Source organism: Microtus ochrogaster, unplaced genomic scaffold (genome assembly GCF_000317375.1).
Source record: "Microtus ochrogaster isolate Prairie Vole_2 unplaced genomic scaffold, MicOch1.0 UNK1, whole genome shotgun sequence".
Lineage (NCBI taxonomy): Eukaryota > Metazoa > Chordata > Mammalia > Rodentia > Cricetidae > Microtus > Microtus ochrogaster.
The window spans coordinates 22,426,613-22,451,614 of NW_004949099.1; the positions used below are offsets into that span (position 1 = coordinate 22,426,613).

General features: G+C 44.8%; 1 protein-coding gene across 11 annotated transcripts in view; it reads left to right on the plus strand.

Moving 5' to 3' along the window:
* Positions 1-25,002, plus strand: part of Itpr1 (inositol 1,4,5-trisphosphate receptor type 1) — a 341,711-nt gene that overhangs the window by 222,429 nt on the left and 94,280 nt on the right. For 4 of the 11 annotated variants that reach the window (XM_005364968.3, XM_005364970.3, XM_013352964.2 and 1 more), the window contains 4 exons: positions 1,713-1,748; positions 2,902-2,952; positions 8,364-8,496; positions 10,722-10,912. In XM_005364968.3, the coding sequence (XP_005365025.1) occupies positions 1,713-1,748; positions 2,902-2,952; positions 8,364-8,496; positions 10,722-10,912 (411 nt within the window). The remainder of the gene's footprint in view (positions 1-1,712; positions 1,749-2,901; positions 2,953-8,363; positions 8,497-10,721; positions 10,913-25,002) is intronic. The other 7 variants (XM_026788263.1, XM_026788264.1, XM_026788265.1 and 4 more) reach the window with 2 other exon arrangements.

A 25,002-nucleotide genomic window follows, 5' to 3' on the forward strand; every position in this document is an offset into this window, starting at 1 on the left:
TCTAGACCTAACTGAGCAGTCCTCCACCTGCGCCTCTCTACCTTTGCTGAAACAGTTTGGATTTAATCAGTTGACAAAATAGAAGACCATTTTTTAAACTTCACGACAAGAGCTTTCTATTAAGGGTATTTTTTTCTACTGTGGTGATCCGGTTACTGAAGTGGTTGCCTTGAGCTACACTGAAGCCCCACACCCACCCCAGGTCTCACAGTTTCCATCTTCCAGACTGGCTGGCCACTTCCCAGCCACCTTCTGGCCTAAGGAGCCGGGCACAGCGTGCAGTGTGGGAGAGCAACAGCAGAGGCCAAGGTCATACGGTTCCAGCGTGAACCTCGGCTTCAGTCCATGGCTCCAAAGTGTACCTTGCACTGCTCAGCCATGCTGCTGGCGCATGACTTGGGTCCAGGGCAGCCCACGTAGGATCTGATGGTTATGTCTGACATCAGTTTACTGTTCTCTGCACGTGTCCTTTGGCCAGACACGTGGCACTATCTTCATATGCAGTGGTAGATTTTCCTAGCCACACCCTTTTGAGTTATCCCTTCTCTCTCTCTCTCTCTCTCTCTCTCTCTCTCTCTCTCTGTGTGTGTGTGTGTGTATGTGTGTGTGTGTGTGTATGTGTGTGTGTGTGTGTATGAGAGACAGAGAGAGTTCATGTGTGTATTCCTTGGATGCACCTTCCTCTCTTTCCTCTACGAGGTAGGAATTTTGAGGTTGAGTGTGGGATGTTTATCTGATACAGCAGGAATAAGCCCAGGAAACCTGTCTGTGCTACTCCTAGGGAGCCATAAGGTTAGAATAATCATGCTCAGAACGCAGAAACCCATCTGCTTGTCGATTCCACCTGCTAAGCCTCAGCCAGAGCCGTCCACTGCAGGAGGGAGCAAGGAATTGCAGAGATGGGAGGAAGCATCAATCCAGAGGAGGCATGTGTTCCTGCAGAGTGGCAATGAGGAACCCTGCTGCTGGCTACCCCCTTGGCCCATTGCTGAGCTTACCCAAGCCTCCATTAGTATCCAGAGCACAACTTTTCATCGCATTGCCCAGCCAGACACTCACAAATGGGAGCTCTTCCCTCCTGGCTAGTGATTCTTTCAGCTTTCGTATTGCTGTACCACAGTGCCTGACTAGAGCAGCGCAAGGTGGAAAAGGGTCTATTTTGGCTCACAGTTTACAACCGTCGTGGCTCAGAAGGAACACTGGTGAGATTGGAGCTAGCTGTGGCAGATACTCCAGGTGACTGGTCACTGTTCCACAGGTCAGACACAGAGGAGATGAATGCCCGGCTTTGTTAGTTTCTTCCTTTCTCCCTTTGTACAATGGTGCCACTCGCAATCAGGGAACATCTTCTCTCCTTATAAGACTTCTCTGGAAAGGCCCTCACAGACACACCCAGAAGTGTGTCTCCCTGGTGACTTCAAATCGAGTCATGGTGACAGTGGAAATTATAGTCATCTCAGGGATAGTCTTTTTCTAATTTTAAACCTGTATCTCATATCAGTCAGCCTTTTCCCCACCACATCTCATTTACTTTAAACATCCGGCCGCTGGTCTCCCTTCAATGGCCCAGCCCCATGCAATGGGTGATTCAGCAAAAATCACCGATCTGTGATCTCTCCATGTTTTGTCCCTCAGTGTTGGTCTGCAGACTTCTCTGTGGTCTGTAACATGCAAATGACATGACTAACATGCTTCGTTTTACTTCCAATTAGCTCCCACAGGCCCCGGAAGCTGAGAGCTCCACAGAGGTGTGTTACACACCTGTATTTGCAGTACCAGCAAATACGGGTGCTTCTAAGTTTTCCCATTTGAGTGTGTGCATTGTCATGATGAGCCGTTCACTCCAGTGATGGGCATGGGGGGGGAAGGGGGGGACAAGATCTAGCAGTCTGGGGACTAATCCTTGCTGTGTTGGCTGTTGTCGGGTAGAAAGAAAGTCCTCCCTTGGTAGAACTAGACTGAGCAAGCTCCAGGTGAGAGAGGATGAACCCCTGAGGGGTCTTCACTCCTAATCCTTTCTAGTCTGGATGTGAGGAATCCTGAAATGTTAAGATCTTTCTGTTGTACGGATTGACTTCAGATCCATGAGTCTATAGTTTTCCCAGAAGCTACTAAGAAAGCTGCCTAAGGCAGTGTGCCTGTCCCATCCTTCCCAGCTCCCAGCTCCACTGGCTGAATGAAGGACTCGAGTTAATCCAAGGGAGTTAAGGAGTAAGGTCAGAGAAACTGTTAGGGCCGGCATGTTTCCGGGTGGGAAAAGTTCCTTTCGGACACTGTTGCAAAATCACAGGAGTTCGAGTTCAAATAGAAGGTTCTTTATCAGAGAGAAGTCTGTCGGAAATGATAAAAATCAGACACAGATGCTAGAAGGCCTGAGATGCAGTGCAGGTGTTTCCCAGCGATCAGCCTGTTGTATTCTAATCAGAGCTCTTCACTAGCAGTTTGATTAGAATACTCAAGTGCTGGTGGGTTAGGGAGTGCTTTGGTCTCATGAATGTGTCTGACCCATTGTGATTACTGTATGTATCGGTGTGTCCGTATGCATGTGCTCTTCAGTGCTGCATGTATGAATCATAAGGACTTTCCCAGTTGAGTCTTGTTTTATAGCCCCTTTTGGGTTAATATAATAGCATATCCTATAGAACTGCCATTCATAATCTTTGCACAGGGCAATATTGGCCCAAAAGCTCATTTGAAACAATGTCATGGGGTGAGGGGTTGGGACATCTGCTAAAAAGAATCTAAAGTATTCATAGCTTGGGGACAAAACACAAAATAAGATAGTTCTTTTATGTAACCTTGACTGTATCTGAGCTCATAATGTATTTTGTTTGTGACTGATGCTGAAGATGGTAGTGTTTCCTTAGTGCCATACTTAAAATGGAATTTCTGCATGCTTAGCAGGAGCTTGAACCAAGTCCACCCCTGAGGCAACTGGAAGACCATAAAAGGGTATGTAGTCTTGAGTCTCGTGTGTTGGGAGCCAATGACTGTAACTCCCCCCTCAACCACACAAGTATGATTTAAAGACAGCTTCTGTTGGTGTTAATATTGTTCAAACGTGAATTGCTTAGGACCAATCATCCCCTTGCACAGAGGTGAAACTGGCTGGCAGCACTATTATCTACCTGAACAGAACTGTGCACAACCAAGCTCCAAATAATAACCAAGGAAGCATTACACACCTTCCTCTCTCTGTACAGGTTGATGGGGCAGCTTTGTGCTTCTGCAGTGACTGGTGAGCCTTATGGCTGGCTTACAATAAACACAAAAGCAGGCTGCCAGCAGAGTGTAGTTACACTGCCCAGCTACTCAGCCGTGAGAGTGCTAACTTCCTCCTTTTCTGGTCGGTCAGGGTCTTAACCTGTGGGAGAGCACGTGTCCCAACAAACACAGGCACATTCTCAGCATTGGATTGTTTCAGAGGCGCAGCCTTTGTAGTTTGCTTTCCTTATTTAATGTTACATGTCAGCCTTTGGTGGGACAGCAATAAGTAAGTCTTTGAACACTAGCAGTCACACGAAGCTCCCCAAATTAGGAAGGAGTGTGTCACTTTTTATCCTCTGAGAAGGAAACAAATGTGTATCTTTCAATAGATTCCTAGAAGAGGAATGCCACCTAAGACCAAGGATTGGTACTTTCTTACAGTGCTGGCTATGTACTGCCAAGGAATTTTCTATAAGATGTATATACGCATGGATATGCGGACCAGCACTGGTTTTCACAGCCCCCATTTCTGGAAGACAGCTGTGTATCTCTGTTCTGAGAACTTATTCAGGAGTGTGCTAAGACTCCCATGTATTTCCATGTCTCACTCTTTAACAAAGTATGCTGACCCAGTGGCAAGGCCCTCTTCCTCATAGCACAGGTCAGAGAGTTGAGACTCGGAGGTTTAACATATTTCCCAGAGTCGCATGGTTACAAAATAAGCAGTCTTTGTGAAGACTGTCATAGGATTGTGGTCTTTTGTATCATGGAAAATTTATTCCTGACATAAATGGGTAGCCTGAGCACCTTTGTTCTGTTCATACACCGCAGCCCCTGCCTTCTCCCACTGTTCTCAGATTTTGCTCCATTTTCTTGCCTTGGTAGAGAAATGAGTTTTATGACTTCTCTAGCTAAGGGATAGTTGCAAGGACATTTGCATTTGGGCCAGACTTGGACACGATGCCCCTTAACAGCCTATATCCCCTGCAGCTCACTGGCTAGGGTTGCTTACATTTGCATCCTTCCCGGGTTTTGGCAGCTAGTGAAGAATTACCCTATATTTTAGAAGTTAGCCAGCAAAACTACCCAGCCACCCTAAATGCCTGAAGCTTCTCAAGGGACTCAGCATAATAAAACAAAACAAAAATGATATTAGAAACAGATACAGCCCTCTTTTGCTAGGTACTGTATGTGTGATTTGTAAGTTAGTTCATGTTCCTGTGTCTTGGTTTCTTCCACTGTGAAATGGGAACGATACTAGTCTCCATCGCTTAGGACAGGAGCTGAGCTGCACACAGGAAGCATGAAGCCCCGTGTCTCAGGTGTTTAAGGCAGTTTCATGTTGTAGTTTGAAACGCTTAAGTGATTGTATAGACAGAAAGGTTAGGCAAAGGGAGGTGTTTTTAAATTCAGATGCAGGCTTAAGTACTAAGAAGTGACGTACTCAAGTCTAAGGGGTGACCTTGCCTAAAAGACAAGCTCTTTAGGTGCCTGGAACATGGGAACCCGGCCACCTCCATCTCCTTTGCAAGTGATGTATTGACTCTTGGGTCCCTTGTTCAGCACGTAGCTGTGTTCCCACACACTTCGTTGGCCACTTCTCTGATAGAGGGGAACTCTGAGCTCAGGACTGATATATGCGAGCTGTCATTATTTGAACCTGACACTTACTACAAATGAAACTTTCTTTGACTTTTCATTTTTCTCAGTCTTAGGTAATACTTATTATGTGTGAAGTTTCTTACCTGAAGACAAACACTGGGTATTTGTTTACTTGCTCTAGATGCAAAAACTGCAATGAGGAGCGGGGAGGAAAGTGTACCCCCACAGCTCAGTGTCAAAGCTGAAGTGACAATACTGGGGAAGTCGCTGTTTGCTCCCTTGCACTCAGATGCCATTATCCTGGTACATGGTGAACAACTTAGTGATGTGGAGTAATTTATATCAAGATGATTAGGAAGGCTTTTTTCTGAAGATTTTAACTTGTCTTAAATTAAACCACTGGCACAGGAAAACACTAGAGATTTGCATAACTTTTAATAATGCTTATTCATGTCTTCTCCCAGTTCCTTTTTATCTAAAACCCCGTCTTTATTTTTTACAGAAAAAAAAAAACAAAGCAACTTTATTATTTAAGAATAAGCCAAAACAATTCCTATTTGTTCTGTTCTTTCTATATATTTAAATTTCTCTGTGTGTGCACATCTACATGCACACACACACACTGACGGTGAGATGAATATGTACCACAGACCTTATAATAAGAACGGGGAAAGCTCGTGGGTGGGGTGTGTTCTACACCCTCCCCCAATAATGATCACATTCCATGATATTCTCCGGTGGGGGGAAATGTACCATTTGATGCATCTGTTGCTATGGAAACTGCTAGGGTTTTTCTGTTGAGGAGAGGCAGAATGCAAATGTGCAGTCCCTCTGTATCACTTGGGCATCCGGGCTGCATCAACACGGACTTCCTGTGCAGAGCCCACATGTTCCCTTCTTCTTTACCTCCTGCCTGCTTAGTCGCACACAGACCCCAGTCTTGCCGTTTCCCTTCAAAACCAAGAGTTGCGAAGAGAACAACCACGAAGAGGTGAAAGCCGGGTCCCTCTAGTCCAAAGTAGAATTGTTGTGTAAAGGCTCAGACGTGCATACTTGCTGACTGGCTCCCATCACTCATCTTTTGGTTTGACCACCCAGCTCTGCTGTCTTCCTGACTCTTCTCTCTTGATGGTGACACAGATGGTCTGAAAACACGGTGACTGGTCTTGGGTCTCTTTACAGCTGTGAGGGGAATCTAGTTAGGGGTTTCCGAACCTTTACTAGAGACCTACCTTACTTACGCAGACCCTGTTCTTACTCTAAGTAGAATACGTAGACTAGAATCCGGCTATTTTAAAAATGGAGATTGTAAGCTCTCATTCAACACAGAGGTCACCCGCCTTTCCCATTTCTTTCTTAGTGGTTCTTCATGAATGTTTCTTTCACATTTGCAATCTCCTGAAGTCAGCTTTTTAAGTCCCCGGTTTCCTAGGGACCGCTTTGGAGAATGCTGATGTGCTTGTCCAAGCCCATGGGATAGAGCGCCTGTCAAGCTGTGTCTTTATGGCAAACCGGGGCTTTCTGAGCTGTGAAGAAACCTCATACTTAAACTTTTTCTCCCTGGCAAGCATTTTATTTCAAAAATACTTTAAATATTGCAAGGGACTTCCTCGCTGGACACAGTCTTGGCATCATGAGTTTTCTGTCGGTCCAGGTAGGAAATGGGTCTCATAAGTTGACCCTTGGAAATGCTCTCCATTTGGGAGAGGAATCTGGAGAAGGGAGGTTTCGGGTTTTGTTTTTGTTTTCCCCCCATTTCCTGCAATTTCATTTCAAAATAAGTAGCAAGCTTTCAGCACCTTCTCTTGTCGGTTTACTTCATCCACTTGTGCCCCTCTGGGCTCAGGCTACCAGCATCAATTAACAAAGGAGATGAACGGGGCAGTGTACCTCTGCTGCTTGGTAGACCTTGACATTTGGCAGGATCCAGGCTTTCTGCCTTTTCCCTTTCACCCTGGCTGCCTGCTTTCCCGAGGACACCACCCTCTCGGTCTGTTCCCTCCCTGCTTGGTCGTTTCTCAAACACCCCTCCCTAAAGTCTCCAGGCCTATTCTCAGCACTTCTTAACAAATCACTTGAAATTATACTGACTCATGCTTCAGTTCCAGGTCTCCTCAGAACTCTTGACGCTATTTTAGAGACCTGCTAGCTCTCAGCACCTCCCTCTGCTAGACTTCCCACTTAGCTCTCTCTTGCTGTCCTGAGAAAGAGATGAATTGGTGGTCCAGGACTCCCTGAGGACTGGGATGGGAAAGGCGTGAGCTGAGAATAAACTCTACTCCTGTGTGACTCGTTCAAGCACCCCGATGCTATGAAACGAATCCTATTGCTTCTGTTGGAGTTGTAAAAAAAAAAAAAAAAAAAAATGATTATGTCCACTCTCCAGGATTCCATTGCTGTTTATATTTTTAAAGCTTTTTATTAGGTAAACTTGACATGCGTACTAAAGGAGCTGGAAGAGCTTGGGTAGTTTTTGTCTATATCTCAGCTTCAGCTCTCAGCTCCCGTTCGTCCTTACCTCTTTTATCTCTTCCCCATTTTTCTCTTTTCTCCTGTGTTATATTTAAGTAAATCTGGGTGTTGTTTTATCCATATTGCCGATTTGTGATCAGCGTTTTTGAAATCTCCCACTTGTCCAGTGTTTCCTGATCTTCCCAAGGCTGTGACCCTTTAATACAGTTCCTCATGTTACGGTGACCCCAACCATAGAATTATTTTCGTTGCTCCTTCATAACTGTAATTTTGCTGCTGTAATGAATTGTAATGTAAATCATCTGTGTTTGCTGGTGGTCTACCGTTATCCCTGTGAAAAGGTTGTTTGACAGTCTCCCAAAGGGGTCGAGACCCACAGGTTAGGAATGGCCACCTATTTCCTCTAGTGTTGTTTTGTCTTCACCATTTATCCCCATCCGCCATCTTTGTAAGAAAGACTTGCTGTCAACTACCATATTAACTTAAACTCTTACTATAATATCTTACTATTTTCTTGGCCAGGCATAATGCCGCACATCTGTAATCCCAGCACATGGCAAGTAGAGACAGAAGAACCCAGAATTCAAGATAATTCTCAGCTCTGTAGTGAGTTTAAGGCCAGCCCTGAAAACGGTTTTCCTCTTCTCCAGGTCTTTGGGATAAACCCTGCGCCTTGAGTAACATTTTTATACTGTTTTGTGGAAGCTGACCTGTAAAATTTGCAGTTTGTCCAAATTTTATCAGCTTAACCCAAAGGGCTTTCAATTTTTGTTGTTGTTGTTATTAGTTGCCCTTCAGAATTACTGTTCTGTCTTTATCTTTATCCTTGTGAGAGGCTACTTCAAAATTTAGTAGTCTAGATTGCCACCAGTTTTTCAAAATAAAAATAAAGCCTCTCATCTTCCCTAAGAAAATAGTTGAAGTTGACTTCAAAGTTTTTAAAATGATTTTTATTCATTGTTTTCCCCCACTGAGTAAAACTGGGTCAGTTATAGGTGTGTGTTTTTTTTTCAATTTAAATATTAGTCGCTCAATTATGCTTTAAATCTGTGATCTGATTTCATTATCCTGTTTGAATTAAGGGTGAGGCACTCAGACAAATTTTGGTCAACCGTTACTATGGAAACATCAGACCTTCAGGAAGAAGAGAGAGCCTCACGAGCTTTGGCAATGGCCCACTGTCACCAGGAGGACCCAGCAAGCCTGGGGGAGGAGGTAGGCTATGTGCTGTGCTAATGAGCATCATGTATGAATTGAGCATGTCACATGTAGCTGTCTGCTTTTGCCTGACAACTTGAAACTTAGATGTATTTGTATTAGCAGGGTTTATTTTGTTTTGGTTTTGTTTTGTTTTATTTTTGTTTTTGTTTTGCACCTTCTTTTATCTTTGGCCAACCATCAGTTTGCTGCATGAACAACTTTCCCTATAAGACAGTATTTCCCTACATCCCTGCATGTATGTTTTGCTACATCTTTTGTCTCCCCTTTTCCATGCAGTGACACTCTTGGGATACTAGGATGGTGCGGTGAACTAGATTTCACTGTCCCTTGTCCTGTGCTTGTGAGCAGCTGTATTTACTCATTAAGGGAAGAGGCTACTGGCAGCCAGAGTGATGAAAGTTAGCCTTTATTGTGCCTACTGAATGCCGTGAGGGCTTGTCCAAAGACTCTTCAAGTTATCCATTTACATGACGGTTACTATTTTTAGCACACTTTAACAAGGGAGTGGAAACTTGTTTCAAAAATATATAAAATTGTGTTCATAGGAGTTGACCAAAAAAATTTTTAAAAATATAAGTAAAAGCATTTAAAAATAAATCTTTAAAGTTGGTGGAAATTGTGTTCATGCACTCATAGGAGTTGACCAAAAATTTTTTAAAAATACAAGTAAAAGCATTTAAAAACAAATCTTTAAAGGTGGTAGAAGTCATTTTAGGCACACCAGCAGGTAAAAGTTATAAACATTTTGAGCTTCGTGGCAAATTTTACCTAGTTTAGTATTTTAGTGGAACCAGTAGCCCAGTGTTCAAGACACAAAAGCAGGTTGTTGAGGCATAATCTTGGAGCTGTGGTTGTGGGACAGCTTCATTCAGATTCTTAGAAATTTCCATGCAAAAGATAAAAATCATAATGTTTGGGCATAAGGGATGGCTCTGCAGTTAAAAGCACTTGTTACACTTGTAGAGGACCCAACACTCACGGTGGATCACAACCATCTGTAATTTCAGTTGCAGGGGATCCAGTGTACTCTTCAAACATCTAAAAGCACAGGTCACTCGTGTGGTGTGCCTCAGTACATGCAGGCAAATTATTCATGCACACAAAATAAAACACATCTAAATTTTATTTTATAATCCTAGTATTGAATATACTCATTCTAGCAGCTTCTAGAGAGGGTGTTTGGCTTTCCTACTTGATGAAAACTTGACGTTTGTCTGCCTGGTTCATAGAGCTTTGCAGGCTTCAGTGAAAGTGTAGTTCTTGGCCATCTCGGAGATGAAATTCAGCTTTTCAAACTCCAAATATACCATGATTCTCTCAGAAACATTCCTCATGCAACAGCTCAAAACTGTTTCTCTTTATTTTCTGATGTGTGTTGTTTAACAGATACATGAGGAAATCGGGAGGCATCGCGATGGAGATGCATCAGTGCGGGCTGCCTTAAATAGTTATGGCCGATGTTTCACAGATATTGGGGCTGATGTGAGAGCGGCAATTGTGTTGACCTATGTAGGGAAACTGATGACTTTTGCATTCTGAAATTACTCACTCAGACCACTCTTCTGTTTTATTGTTTCGGTTATTGCTAATAAGAATTGAAGGCACGTTCTTAAATACGAACTTTCCAAAAATGACCAGAAACCATTCCACTGAGTGACATAAACCCTTTCCTCTCCAGTGTATTCATCTTGTCTAAAGAGCTGTGGAGATGGGGCACTGCGTTCATTTTGTTCACAGCACACCACACCCCCACTGTCTCCAGTTCTTGCCTTCATAGCTAGCACTGCCTTAGCACTTGTTGCAAGAATGCTCAGTGTGAAAGGATTAGTTTGTTTGAACGAGGGCTGGTGGGGATTGTGGTAGGGGATGCTTTTCTAGGAGTCTAAGAGAGGTTTCCTTTTGATTTGACTCTTAATAATTACACCCCAAGTCACTGTATTTTAAGAGACCATCTTGGCTGAATGGCTTTGGGTCACTCGATGAAAATGTACCATTTTCCTTCATCTCATCTGCCTGAATTCAGCACCATCTTTGCCACTTGCAAGTCCAAAGACAAGCGCCTGCACCTCTCTGTAATAATCAGCTTGCTGAGAGGGTTAAAGGAAATAATGTGACTATTTGGAGCTTCCTTTACAGCTTCCAGGTCGGTGATTAGTGAATATGCAAAAATGCCAATTGTTCCCCGTGTCCTTAGTAAGAGCAATGTTCTGTCTTTCCAGGGGGAGGGCCTGGATCCAGCTCCACGAGCAGGGGTGAGATGAGCCTGGCTGAGGTTCAGTGTCACCTCGACAAGGAGGGAGCCTCCAATCTGGTCATCGACCTCATAATGAACGCGTCCAGTGACCGAGTGTTCCATGAGAGCATTCTCCTGGCCATTGCGCTTTTGGAAGGAGGCAACACCACCATCCAGGTAGGAGGGCAGATAGTGCTGCACCCCAGTTCTGAGGACCAGGTCCCCAGGAGGTGCAGAGACGTGGTCTCATGAGGCAGAGACCATTTTTCTCATACTCTGATTATTCTGTCTTTGGAACTATAGTTTCAAATTATAAGATGCGTTTGAAAATGGAATAGGCATGCCATCCATAATGTGTGTCAGATGAATGGCTGAAGTCTGTCTAGTCTCTGCTCAGGAATATAGATGTTCTCATCATTAAACGGGCAGAGAATGTTGAGACACAGTGCTATTTAGAAGCAGTAAACCTTTTACCTTTCTGTTGACTCTGACTACTGTTAACTGAAAGATCAATGAAAGCAAATGACTAATGGGGAAGAGATTCAGGCCAGATTAGTTAGTCAGAGATGAATAAATGGATTTTTTTGTTAGTTAAGTATGACACAAATTCTTAAATAATGTATTATTAAAAATATTTAAACAATATTAATTTTTGCACTGTCCTTAAAGAGACTTTTAAAAAAAGATTTACTTACTTTTTCATCCTTTTGAAATGGAGTTAAGGCCCTTAGGAGCCACCTTTTGTGAGTGCTACACCTGGGTCGCCTGTAAAAGTTGTAAACTTTCTTCTCTCTCCAACCCCAAAGAGTCTATTTTAAGGAATTTTAATATAATTATTATATGTATATAACAATTTTTACATATATGTAGCTTTTTCTTTCGTTTTTCTTTCTTTTTTAGATAGGCTTTTGTTATGTTGGTCAGGCTGACCCTGACCTCCTGGCTTCAGACCGGTCTTCTGCCTCAGCTTCTTTCGTAGTAGGATAACAGGCACAGCTAGGCTACCATGCTGGACTAGAAATGCCAGTTAAAATGATTCCTTTTGTTTTAAGAGTTCTTTGTGTGGTCATGAGATGTATGTATGTCTCCATGAATCCTAGGCTGGCCTGGAAATCACTGTGTAGACTAGCTGGCCTCAGCCCTCTGATGATCCTCCGGACTCTGCCTCCTGAGTTCTGAGCCCTTTAACTATTTTTATAATTTTATTCTGCCTGAGTTTTTCTTTTGCTGCGAGCTCCCTGAATAAGACTTTCTTTGGATGTATGCATCTGTGAGCATATATACACATGCACATTTTGATCCAAACTTTATTCAGATTAATCCATGTAATAGAAGATTTTCCCATGTCTATATTTGACCTGACGTACTCTTGGCCTTACATTTAAATTGAAAACTTGTACTATTGAAGTCTCATCTCTTCTTGCATCAGAAAAGGGTGTTTCTTCCTGAGGATAGATGTGACCTGGGCTAGGACATTTGACATAGCCAACACAGCACGTGTTAGACTTTGGCCTCTGCTCATTCTTCCAGCCTGGAACCCTGTGCCTTGCATAACCTACTTCAGGGGCCCTTCATTCTGCCCTCCAATCCCTACTTGACCCAGCATACACTTTGAAGTTCCTTATTATGCACAGAGATTTGTGGCAATAAGTTACTCACCCGTGCTGGTGGCAAAGTCTACTGTTTGTCTGAGCCATCACATGTGCACATGAGTCATGTTCTATTGACTGCTGTTGAGTTCTCTCTGGGAATGAGAATGGCTGGATTAGTGGGTCCTTCACCTTGATGGGATCCACTTTCCCTCAACTGCTTGATTCGCAGTAGCAAGTCCCTGCATTGGGACGGTAGCCATGCTAAAATGCTCCTTGTCTTGGATCGCCTGTGACCAGACAAGTTCATCTAAATGCCCACTCTGCCAGACAAATGTTCAGCCAATTGAGCTGTAAGCCATGCTACCTCCACATGTGTTTTAAAAGGCTTCACTAGCTGAAGAAATCTAAGAATTTCTGAAGTCATTTTCAAGAAAAACAATGAAAATGTTTAGCAAGGATGCAGGAGACATATATATCCATATAGGAAGCTACGTGTCATAAGGAGATATTTCTATCTCTAGATAGGTAGATAAATTGATAGATAGATAGATAGATAGATAGATAGATAGATAGATAGATAGATAGAAAAGAAAAAGATAGAAAAAAGATAGATAGATAGATAGATAGATAGATAGATAGATAGATAGATAGATAGATAAATTAATATAAGGAGTTAAGGGGTTTGTAAAACGTTTTCTGGTGACCTGTGTTTTGAAGAATGGGCATAGCTTTTCCTGCAAGAGAAAAAACTAAATATAGGGCCTGCAATATAGGGAGACTTTGGCACACCTGGGTGACAAAACCCAGAGGGACCTGAGCAAGGGATAGGTCTTCAAGACTGAAAAACACTGTGCAGGAGAAGGTACAAGGTGTAGATGAGAGTTGGGATTTATGTGAGGAGCAATGTAGCCCTCTAAGGAAGCTCAAGGCTGTCATTTAAGGCTCTAAATCCATCAGCAGAGGACAGATAAACTGAAGGAAGAAAGAGACATTCAAAAATTAAAAGTTAATTTGCTGACTGGGCATAGTGGTGTCCAACACTTGGGAGGCAAGGGCAGGCAGAACTCTGTGAGTTCAAGGGCTGCCTGGTTTGTAGAATGTAGGCGGAGGCTGCTCTTTTGTTTCTCGGCTGCCCAGATTCGAATAATCACACAGAAACTATATTAATTACAACACTGCTTGGCCTATAAGCTCAGGCATCTTATTAAGTAACTCATATCTTAAACTAACCCATTTCTATTAATCTATGTATCACCCCAAGGCTTGTGGTTTTCGGTAAGGTTCTCCAGCATCTGTCTCCTTCAGCAGCTATATGATGTCTCCCTGATTAAGCCTTCTTTTCTCCTCTATCTCTGCAAGGAATTCCCACCTTGCTCTTTTTTTGCGCTGACATAAGCCCAAAGCAAATTCATTATTAACCAATGGTAATAAAACACATTCACAGCATACAGAAGGGAAATCCCACATCAGTTCCAGGACCCTGTCTCAAAACAACAACAAAAGTCAATTTGCTATAATCCCAGCATGTGGGGAATAGATGTAGGAGGATGGTGGATTCAAAGCCAACCTCTCCTACATAGAAAGTTTAAGGCCGTAGGACCTGTCTCGGTGAAAAACACGTGCTAATATGTCTCAGTGGTCAAGCACTTAACACACATACGCAAGGCCCTGGATTCAGTCCCTATCACTGAGGGGGAAAACAGGACACAAATTTGCAAAGTTGCAAATATGCAGAATTTACAAATCTACTGTCCTAGATGAGAGCTGATATAGGTAATGAAACTGCAGTGTGTATGATGTCTATGAAAAGTCTGATTTTACCTGTTCTTGCTACAGAAACAAAAATAAATATGTGAGTAAGGCCATGGTTAGATGGGCAGGTTTTCTTCGCTTGAGTAAGTCATTCACTGCCTATACAGACCTCACAATATCATGTTGTTTACCGTAAGTATGCACAGTGAAGTCTGTTCATTTTAAAGGTTAAATAGCAGTGACCTATGGCCAAGGTGGTAAACACTCTACCTCTTGGTGACTCTCTGATAGCAGCAGAACTAGCTCGGGGGAGGATTTCTTGGGTGCTAGAGAGGAATCAATACCAGTGGGTGAAGCTGATACCATCTGCTGAGGCCAGGCCTGGTCTCACAGGCACTTGAGTCCATGCTGGCTAACTGGCTGTAGGACGTGGGAGGACAGAAGTCCCTGCTGTCTCTGGAGGCTTCCCATCCTCGGGATGAGTAGCTGCTCCAAGCCACCACTGGTGGGGAAATAAAGGAAGCCTGGGGCGGCTCACAGGGCTGAGGCTGCCAGCTCCGAGGCTCACTGCTGAGGTGGAATCTGGGGGTTCTGGCAAGCTGCCCTGTTTTTCACAGCATACCCCTGACAGTGGCGGCGAGGCAGACAGAAGCTGTTTTTCCTTCCAGTTCTTTATCTTATGCAGTAATTATGAATATTAGTTCCATGTTTTCACACACTCATGACTCACACACTTTGGCTAAAGATGAAGTGCTACAACAGAGTCCTGGTCAGCCACTCGAGGTAGAACCACTTTCTTTCCTGCTTCTCCAAGGATCCAGGACGCGGATGAGTGAAGGGCTCGGGTGTGGGTAACCTGTAGGCTTCGTGCCAGCATACAAGGACATAGCCTTCGGTCTCCTGCTCCCTCCACCCCATCCCTTCCTGTGACCTCTAGGGGCCCAGCCTGATCCACTACATGGAATCAGGCCTATGGTTCCAGGAATTGTTCTTCTAGTATGGAGTTGACTGGGGAGCTCACCCCTCCCCCTTATCCAAAACTTCTCTTTTCTCTTGAGAAAATGATGTCGAACTCGGGTTGCATCTAGGGCCAGCTGAGGACAGGAACCCTAAAGCCCTAGAGAGAGTGATTCAGAGTTTGGTCCTGCTGTAAAGAAACTGGTTCAAAGTAGTAAACGTCCAGCTGGGAGGCGAGTCTGGCTAAGACTGAAGGGGCAGCTATTAATGATTGCTGAAACAAACGCCGAGGTCCATGAAAGACAGGGTCACCCTAACTGGAACTCACTGCCCATTACCACTTCCTGCTCAGCGTGACGTGCACGTTCTCATGAAGGGACGGCAGTCTGTGGTCAGGTGGGTTTTCTGAGCATTGCTTTTGCCAGTGACAGATTTGCAGGCAGGATGGAGGGAAGCGGGCCGGGCTGTGTGCTCTAGAGTCACACACGGTCTGTCTGGAGCCGGGTTTACAGCCCTGACGTTTAATGCGCCGCCGTGGCACCTCCTCCAAGGGTCTCTCCCGCCTGCGTTACATCAACAAGCAAAATAAAAGCAGCTTTCAAATCCAGTATTTGTGTGGGGTTCGAAAGTCTCTCCCTCAGTCCCTGTTCCCCTGTTCATCAAGTAAGAGACTGGCAGGGACATCTGGTGTTCTTCGGAGCTTTCAATCAAGACTTTGCTGTTTGTAAAACAGTATTAAGTATTTCCCCCAGGAAGTGCACTCCTGGAGTCATCTTAAGTGGTGAAAACAATTATTAGGAAGAATAATGATTGGACAAATCAGCCATCATGCATCCATGTGGCAGGAACTCACCCGTGCCAATGGGCTAAGCTGGCAATGGGTCAGTAGCCTGGGTACGCACATGGTAGACTGAGAGAAAGACCGCACTGCCCAGACAGTGACATGCTGTAAGTTTTGTTTATATGATTCTTTGGAAGGACAAGGGTAGTAATAGGGAACAGATCCGCCCTCATTAGGGTCAGGAGCAACAGGAGAATTTGGTCAAGCCCAAGGGAATATTTGAGGCATGGAAGTATTGTTCTGCTTTTACTGGGAGTCACAAAATTGGGTATGTGTGTGAAAATCTATCCAACTGAATACCAAAAGAGTCAGTTTGGTATTGTATGACAGTTGTTAAAATTAAGAAAAGTGTTAAAATATGGGTCTTGGAGAAGCAGCTACAGCTAGCTAGCAGCCAGTTTGGTGTTCTTGGCGGTTCACTCTGTAGCCTTCCTTTTCATTGACAATATCTTGTTTAAGACTCCCAGTTCTGCCAGGAGGTGATGGCTCACACCTTTAATCCCAGGATTTGGAAGGCAGAGGCAGGTGGATGGATCTCTTGTGAGTTTTAGGCCAACATGGTCTACAGAGTGAGTTCCAGGAGAAACCCTGTTTTGAAAAACTTAAAAAAGAAAAGACTCCCAGTTTCCTATGAGGTATGCACACATGAACATCCGTACTGTAAGTTGGAGCTACAGAGCCAAGCCTCCCATAGCAGCCATCTTTGCTATCTATCATGAGTAACCCCTTCAAGTCTTCAGAGTCATTTGATATGAGTCACATGCCTTTGTGGGCTGAAGCTCAGCTAGGTGGCTCTTTCACTCCATGTGGCCTTGGCTGGGCTGCACTCTTCAGGAGAGTCAGAGTCACTGTCATGGCCGCATGTTGGGCTATGGCAGCTGGTGGTGGTTCTCAGCTAAAGCGGGTACTGGTTCTCTCTGTGGCTGAGGCTTCCTACACCATGGTGGCTGGGTTTTTAGAGAAGTACTCAAAGCAACAGAAGCTGTCCATCCTTTTTTCACTCTGAGATTGATTTTTATTTTTAAGTATGTGTGTAGTTGTGTGACTCTGTGTGGGGGTCTGCGCCTGTGGAGTCCAGAAAGTGGCGCTCGTGAGACTCCAGACTTGGAGTCCTGGGTTCCAGATCTGGCCCTCTCGAAGATCAGGGAGTACTCTTATCCAGTGAAGCATTGCTGTAGCTCCCCTCCCTCTACCACCACCACCCTGCTGCCCACCTTTCTAAAACCTAGGCTCAGAACTCGAAGGATGACCTGTCTACCATATTCTGTCCATGAGCCAGCCCAGTTGCAAAAGGACTCAGGCTGCCATTGAGAGAAGGGAGAGGGCGATGTTGGGCCACCCTTGGGAACCCGCTCATCCTCACTCAGTCACCGTTGACTGTGCGGTCCAGCACTTGTCAGTCAAAGCCATGAACTGGCAGGGCCAGGAAAGGACGGCCCTCTCGTCTCGGGAAGTGAATGTAGTTTTTCTTTGGAAGTGCAGTTCCTTTTTTGCAGAAAGTGTTGACACACATCCACTCCCTTTGGATGAAGTATGAAAATTCAGTCCCGTCTTGAGGATTGGGTCACTGGGGACTGTAGCTCTCCAGAAGTCCTGGATTATAATTGGCCAGACTGTCAAAAGATTCGGTTAGTAGGAAACCAGACCTAATGACAGGGCCACACTTGCTGAGTGCTCTTGTCCTGAAACATCCCCCACTCCACCCATCTCCCACCCCGTCATTGATCTGTCATCACCTGGAGCCTTGAGAAGTGTTGGAGGCCAAAGTCAGTCCGTTTCCTAGTGTGGCATAATGGACTCGGAGGAGCCCAGTCCCCAAGGCTTCCAGAATCTTCTTTCTCTTCTGCAGCTTCTCTGGTGGTGGTAACTCTCCTGCCTGGGGCCTTCAAAGCATCTGTTCCCAGGAACATGGAGATGGTGCCACAGCCCTTAGGCTCTCTGGATGGGTGACACACTTGTCAGGCAGTGGGAGATCAGGCTTAGCTTTCTGCTACTTTGTCCCCCGCTCTAGTGCCAGCCCCCAGAAGAAATATTTCCTTTCTGCTTGATGTTTTGTCGCAAGTGGGAAACTATAAAATAAGCATTTGCTTATGAATTAATTTCTGGCACACACACAGCGCTCAGTAAGCCTCATGGCGCTGTATATCCGTCCTTCAAGTCCTTGCCAACTCTTGTGTTCCTTCCTCCTAAGATGTTCGCACCAGCCCCCGGGGGAAGTTCCCTTTGCTTCCTCTTCCCTGCAGAGGACGGGATTGTCCTTACCTGGAATGTGGAGGAGGAAAATCTGTCTCTGAACATATATGGATTTTTTAATGTTAAAGCTAATACAGATGTTTGGGGAGATATATGCTAACCTGACTGTTGAGCATTCCATAGCAAACTGAGAATAATTTTTTTTAAATGTTTCCCCCCTCTTGGAGTACTTGCTTCCAATTGCAGAAACACAGTGGTTTTCATGTATCAAGTGGCTGCCCACGTCTATTCCTCTGCCAAGGTCTAGGTTACAGACACACCCAGTGAGAGCTTTTCCTTCTGCACGTACGCAGCTAGAGATGGAAAATGTGAGATGCGCACTCAGTGTAGAAACTGGGCTGCAAGCTCATCTGAGAAGAGAGAGTTCCCTAATACGTGGGGCCTTTCCCCCACCACTCTCGTGCTTTTGGAGGTTGGGCTAAGAAATGGGTCCCAGCCAGTCTTGGCTGTGACATTACACCCGTTCCCAACCGATCACTGCCAAGCACAGTATAGGAGGAACACATTGCTTTGGCTGCCTGTGACCCCCACATCTTAGAGAGCTGCAGGTAGATAGGGTATTTGATTCTCTGGCACCAAAGGGAAGGCCAGCTTGTGAGGAGATCTGCCTCAGTTTGACAGGGCAGTCACCCTGAGGAGGAGGAAAGATTGGTATGTGAGCAAGTTATGTAAATGGGTGTTGTTTTTGGCAGGGAAGTTAAAAATGAGTCACTTTCAAGTGGTGTTTTCTAACCTCAGGTTTTATCCATGTGGGAAAGAAGTGAGCTAGCCCAAAGTCTAGACAGTTCTCCCACCAGCATCTAGGGATTTACGGTTGTTGCCATTAGGAACTGATAAAGGCGGTCTGACATTTCCAGGAGACACCCCCACCTCCTGGGCAGCGTCTGCCAGTCAAAATTGAGGGGTCTAAACAGTGAGGCCTCCACACTTGCCAGAAAAACACATCTAGGGTCCATCCCTAAGTCCTGACCCTCCTTGGAGAATTGATGCATAAATTCATAAATTCAGAGATCTGGGAGAGAGCCTTGACAGGGAGCAACACAATATGAAGGGCTTTGACTTCCATGACGTTGGAATCTGAGCTTTGACCTTGTCATCCTTGAGTAACTCTGACTTTGAAACTCAGTTTCTCTTCGGTAATGGGGGTTAGAAAACAAAGTCCGTTGTGGAACTCTCCAGAAGATTAAACAACAAGAAAGGGGGTAAGATGCTTGGTCCAGGGGATCTTCTTAACCTTTCTCTGCCTGGTTGCTTGCCTTGAGAGCAAGCTGGTTACAGGTGCTGCCTCTCAGGGTGCCTGCTGAGTCATAGAAAGTGCTTTGTGGAGCAGTCAGCCCCTGCAAAGCTCTTGCACTGTGTGGATATTTGTTTTTATTCATTCATAAAATGTCTTGTCATGTAAAGACAGACTTCGTTCACTGGCATTGATTTCTGTCAAGAATTCCTCTGTTTTGTTTTGTTTGTTTACTTTTGTGAAGTGGCTGTCACCCAGAAAGACCTGTCGAATGTGCTGTTTTCTTTTATTGTCACACTCAGTCAATCTAAACCTTTCTGGGTGTGTATTTGATTTTGGACATCCGGAAAGTTAGGAAATGTGATCGCCTTTGATGTATCACTTCTTACACTGGTAGCCATGCTGGATGAAGTAGAAGGCAGAGGGCAACCCGGTTGATTTTTCTGGTGCACTGTGCTCCTGACTTAGCCTGTCCTCTTCCCTGCCTCCAGTGCTTTGAGTTTTGAGTATATTGTCCTCCTGTCCCTCTCCAGGAAACTAAGCTGTCATTGAGCAAAGGTCCTTTGGATTACTGATCTAAATCTGGGTCTCATAGAAGGTCGTAATCCAAAAGTAGTTACTGTAGGGGCTAGGAGGTAGCTCAGTGGATATGGGCAGGCATGAGAGCCCGAATTCTCATGTGCATGTAGTCATACGTGCTCCTTTTAGCTTAGCTAGCATGTTGAGGGCCATGAGCAGGCATTTTTCCGAGGCTCGTTGACCAAGTCTCATTCTAGGTTTAATGAGAGACTGTCAATGGAATAAAGTAGAGATTGATAGAAAAGGATACCTAATGTCATTCCCCAGCTTCCATGTGTGTACAACACACAGTAGTTACCATACTTGGGCACATCAAACTGATCTGAGTTCCTGGCAAAGGAAAATGTTAATTCTCAGAATTGCAACGTTAGTGGATCTGCCCAAGGGACAACCTGGTAGTGCACGGGCCTAAAAGGACCCGGATTTGCAGTTCAAAGCAAGACACTGCTGTAGGAATCCCAGCTTCATTCATCCAAGACTGAGAGTTGTTATTGTCATGTAGATCCAGACAGCAGGAAATATCCGATATTCTTTCCTGAGTGGCAAAGTTGACACTACAAACAGAAGTAGACTTTTATGTATATATCAGCTCTTCTGTCCATCTGCAGAGAAAACTAAAATTGCTGGGGAGAAAACACAAGGAGCAGAGTTCTAATTTCCTTCTCTCCTATAAAACCTATAGGCAGGAACTGGGTTCCAAGGGCAGATAGCTCTGAAGGAGTGCTCAGATTTTGCAGTCTCTGCAAGTATACAGGGAAGGAAATAAAAATGTCAGAGAAGGGGTTGGAGAGTTGCCTCAAAGGTTAAGAACACTGGCTACTCTTCCAGAGAATGGTTTGGTTTTCTGCACCCACATGACAGCTACCAACCATCTGTAACTCCACCTCCAGATGTTCTGACACCCTCTTCTGGTCTCTGTGATCACTTACACACATGTGGTGCACAGAGTTACAAGCGTACAAAGCATCTACACACATAAAATAAAAATAAAGATGAAAAAGGTATCAGAGAATTCTTGAATCATTTATAAGGTAGGCCTCTCCAGAACCCACAGCGGTCAACTTTCCTCCCCTCTATCTCTCCCTTCACTTCTAGGTCCGTACTCCTCTGCACTTGTCCTTGTGACTTCTAAATATAGAATACAACCAGACACCAGATTCTTCTTCTCATGATGGCAATCAGTGGCCCAAAGGCCACATATAACCACCTGACCATGTTTGTATAAAGTTTTATTGAAACAAAGCTGTCCTTCAGTGTTCTTCATGGCACCTCCCACTCACAGGGATGGAGCTGAGCAGTTGGAATAGAGACCCTTAGCACCTATGATGTTTACCATGTTATCTTTCTGAAAATAATTTTCCAACCCCTCGACTTGCTTGATTATTACTACTGACTCATAAGCCACGTTAAGTAAAGAGGAGTGGATTTTATTCTTTTCTTCTGAGTTCCCCCCTACTCCAGAACCAACAGTTACAGATTTTAGGCAGTATTCATCAGATGAACAGTGTCTTAAGTCTCAAGATATTGTAGCCACTCAGTCAGAAAACAATAGGAAATCCAGGGTAATAAGTATCTTCTCTGTCTATGTGTCCATCCATCTAACCAACCATCCTATCTTCCTTTCTTCTTTTTGGAAGTGAGGTAAGGTTGGGTTTATTTTTAGAAAACTGGTTCCTCCATGGAGGAAATAGCCCTTTTCTCTTTATTATATATCTTTACCCCTGCTAGCTGCCTTTATCCAGAAGGCAAGGTAGAGCAGTCATCCTCAGGGGATTGTCCACGTGGCTGAGATTCCAGACGTGTGATCTGTGGGCCCTCTCTGACCATCTAACCCAAGGGCCTCCCACTTTAAGGTTAGTCACTTCCTTGTAGCCTCATGGACTGCTATTTCTGTGCTTCTCACAGAGTTTTTCACAGAGGAAAAGACAGGGATCCCTAATGGCTCCTAGTTACCTTTGAAATACCTGAGCTGATGGGACCTTGTCTCCCATAGTCTCTTCCTTCTGTATACTTCCTGCATGATCTCATTCATTTCCAAGGCCTTCCCAGCCAGCATTTCTGCCAACAGCTCCCAAAGATGTAAGCTCTGGGTCCCACCTCTTTACTGATTTATAAATCCCTGTTCAAATCCCTTTAGGGCATCTTTACCTCAGTTAACTCTAAGTTAGCATGACTCCCATCAGGCTGCCGTCTGCTCTCCTCTCTTCCAGGCCATTTCTATGTCAAGACTTTGCCCATGACTGACTCCACCGCCAACCCCCCAGCCACCTAAGCTAGAATCCTTGATGTTGTTAATTACCTTTCTTTCTTACTATTGGCCACGAATTAATTCTGTGCCCATTTTACCTCCTGGTGGTTTTCAGCCAGCATTCGGTTATCCCCTTGAGCCAGGAAGTTGACACTCTAGAGTTAATAGTATGTACAGAGTGGACCGGCTAGGGTCAGAGTAGGGCTGTAAAACAAGCCTAAGTCATTGGAGCTCATCCTCTCTGTCACCTTGATTTGCATCCTACCTGTCTTGACTACATGAGACCCAGTTTGGTACTTAACCCCATTCAGCAGTAGGACAACCCTGCCACAACTACCGTGCATCTTCTAACAGTGGTGTTGACTACACCTCCAAAGAGAAGCCTGGTCATCCTTTTGCCTATTTTCAAAGCCCCCCCCCACCCCCAATGGAGAACAGATTCCATTGCCATGCTGGTGAAGTCTGTGAATGCCCTGCAAGACAAGGCAGTGTCTGGGTTTCTGCCTTCTCGTTCCCTACACTGTCTTTCCCTGCACCTGCATGCTGGCCAACTGGGTGGGGCCATGTACCGAAATACCTTTGCTCTGCGTGGGACATGCTCACTTTCCCTTAGCCTCCTGTTCTGAAACCTTGCTCTTGATCCCCTGAAGCAGAAGCAGTGGTCTCTACTTCTGGTCAATGCCTTACTTGGGATAGAAATGATCCAACCTCAACTGGGGTTGGGTGAAGACCCAAGGGAACCAAGGTTCAAGCTTCCTGCCCCACCCACGACACAAGAGAAGCTCCTGCATCAATGGATGCAGCACACTCACCCTGTGTATGACTCAGAGTTCTTGATCCCACTCTCTAGGTCTTTCCGAGGAACTTGGTGAGACCATATGTGGAGGTACTCAGCTCAGCATGGGGCCTGACACATAGTTCTTGCTAATGAGTAGTAGCTTTTACTTTCGGGCTGTACTTCTTTTCGCCCCCACGCACCCAAGAGTATAATTCCCTGGTCAGGAATCCATCTGATTCCCTTGCATGCGCACCACAGTCTGTGCTCAGGAAATACTCCCCGAGGAAAGAGATGCTCTGGCCCTGGTCCTTCTTGCCACCATGTTATTTTAACAACTTACCTGTCCCATTGCCAATGTCAGGAGAGCTTGCTAATGTTGATTGGCATCTCACTGGAGTGCTTTCTTTAAGGATAAGAAGGAATTAGGTTTTTCAGAGCCCAAAGGAAATAAATACATAAAGTCAATGAAGAAATATCTCATGGGCTAGCACCTTCCTTTATTCTTTCATAATAATGACTGCCAACTGAAATAAGGCATACGAGAAGCCAGGAACTCAGCTATGGGCCCTCACTGCCCAAGCTCATTTTTGCTTCATTTGTCAGTCCTGTGTGAAAGGACTGCTGCTGTGACCCCTTCTTTTTATAGAAGAGGAAACAGGGTTCAAGGCTCTCAGAAAGACAGAGTAGCTGGCGGTCGCATAGATGCCGTTTCTTGGCAGGAGTCTTAGTTTTGGTCTCTGAATAGTGCTGAGAAGTCTCCGCCAACTTCCCTAATGGACCCGTTTTCCCCTTTGGGAATCTTGTTATTTTTTTGCAAGGCAAGTGGCATCTGAGCCTTCGTTTTGGTGGCAGACCCTCTTTGGAGAATGTGCCGCCCTTCTAGAACCTCAGAAGTAATTTGTGTGGTTGACCGCTTTGCTTCGTTGATAAACTTCACTGTAAATGACAGAAGAATAAGCCATGAAAGGCTTTCCCTTCAGCTTGGCCGTCACTCACTTGCGAAATAAAACCTGTGTGTATGAAATGCGTCTTCCCATTCAGCAAGTGTCTGGCCCTCAGATCCATGAAAATCAGTGACAAGAAGGCTCTCCTTTGAGGCTCCCCTCCGTGACATGGAAAGCAGACCATTTAATTAAAGGTCTTAAGAAAAGTTAGATCAGTGAGACTTTTCCCCTTGCATCTAAAGAGCATAGACTCACTGGGCATATGTGGGGCTTAGTGGAGCTCAGCTTTTGCCCATTTTTCAATGAAGTTAAATGGACTAGATTTACCCCCTATCCAAACCTTTGCTGGTCGAAGAATACTCTTCTTTGGGGAAATGACAAGAAAGGGAAGGGACTTCTTGGCTTCATCAACTATCCCTCACTATGTTGGGTTACATGAGAGGGCCCCAGTTACAGATGAGGAAACTGAGGCCCAACAAAGGTAGTCTTATCACTGTCCCGAGAGGCCAGAAGCAAGGCTTGAATGCAAGCTTTCCTCCTTCCACACTCTCTCACCTACATTCCACATGACACAGCCTTTCAGTCACACAGGCAGGAAGTTCGTCAGTGTGCTATTCATTCTGACCGTGGCCATGCCAGATAGCAGTGTCTGTCTTATCTTTGGAGGTGAGAGAAGGCCATAGTTCCTTTTTGATCTGAGAAGCAAGCCCTAACTGCTTTGGCATATCCAGTTAGCTTTAAAGGTTGACTTTTGAACCCATACAAGGAAGCATGTTCCGCCTCTTACTGCTGCATAAGCTTTTCTTTCGTTTGTGTTTGTATTCTCATTGTGCGTAGCTTTGTCTGGCCAGAGGTGAGTGTATCCAGCCATATAAAAGCTCTTGTTCCGTCCTTACATCTCTAGGTGTTTTCTGGACTTCATCTGGAGGGAGAGGGATTGCTGGGATACACCTCAGATGGGTGTTCCACACCCTTTCTACTATCCCCAGTTTGGCATGCATGTGTGAGATTTATGCCTGTCTTATATTTACAAGAGGAAGTATCCCATTTAATTTTATTTTCACACTAAAACTGAAGTGTTAAGAGAAC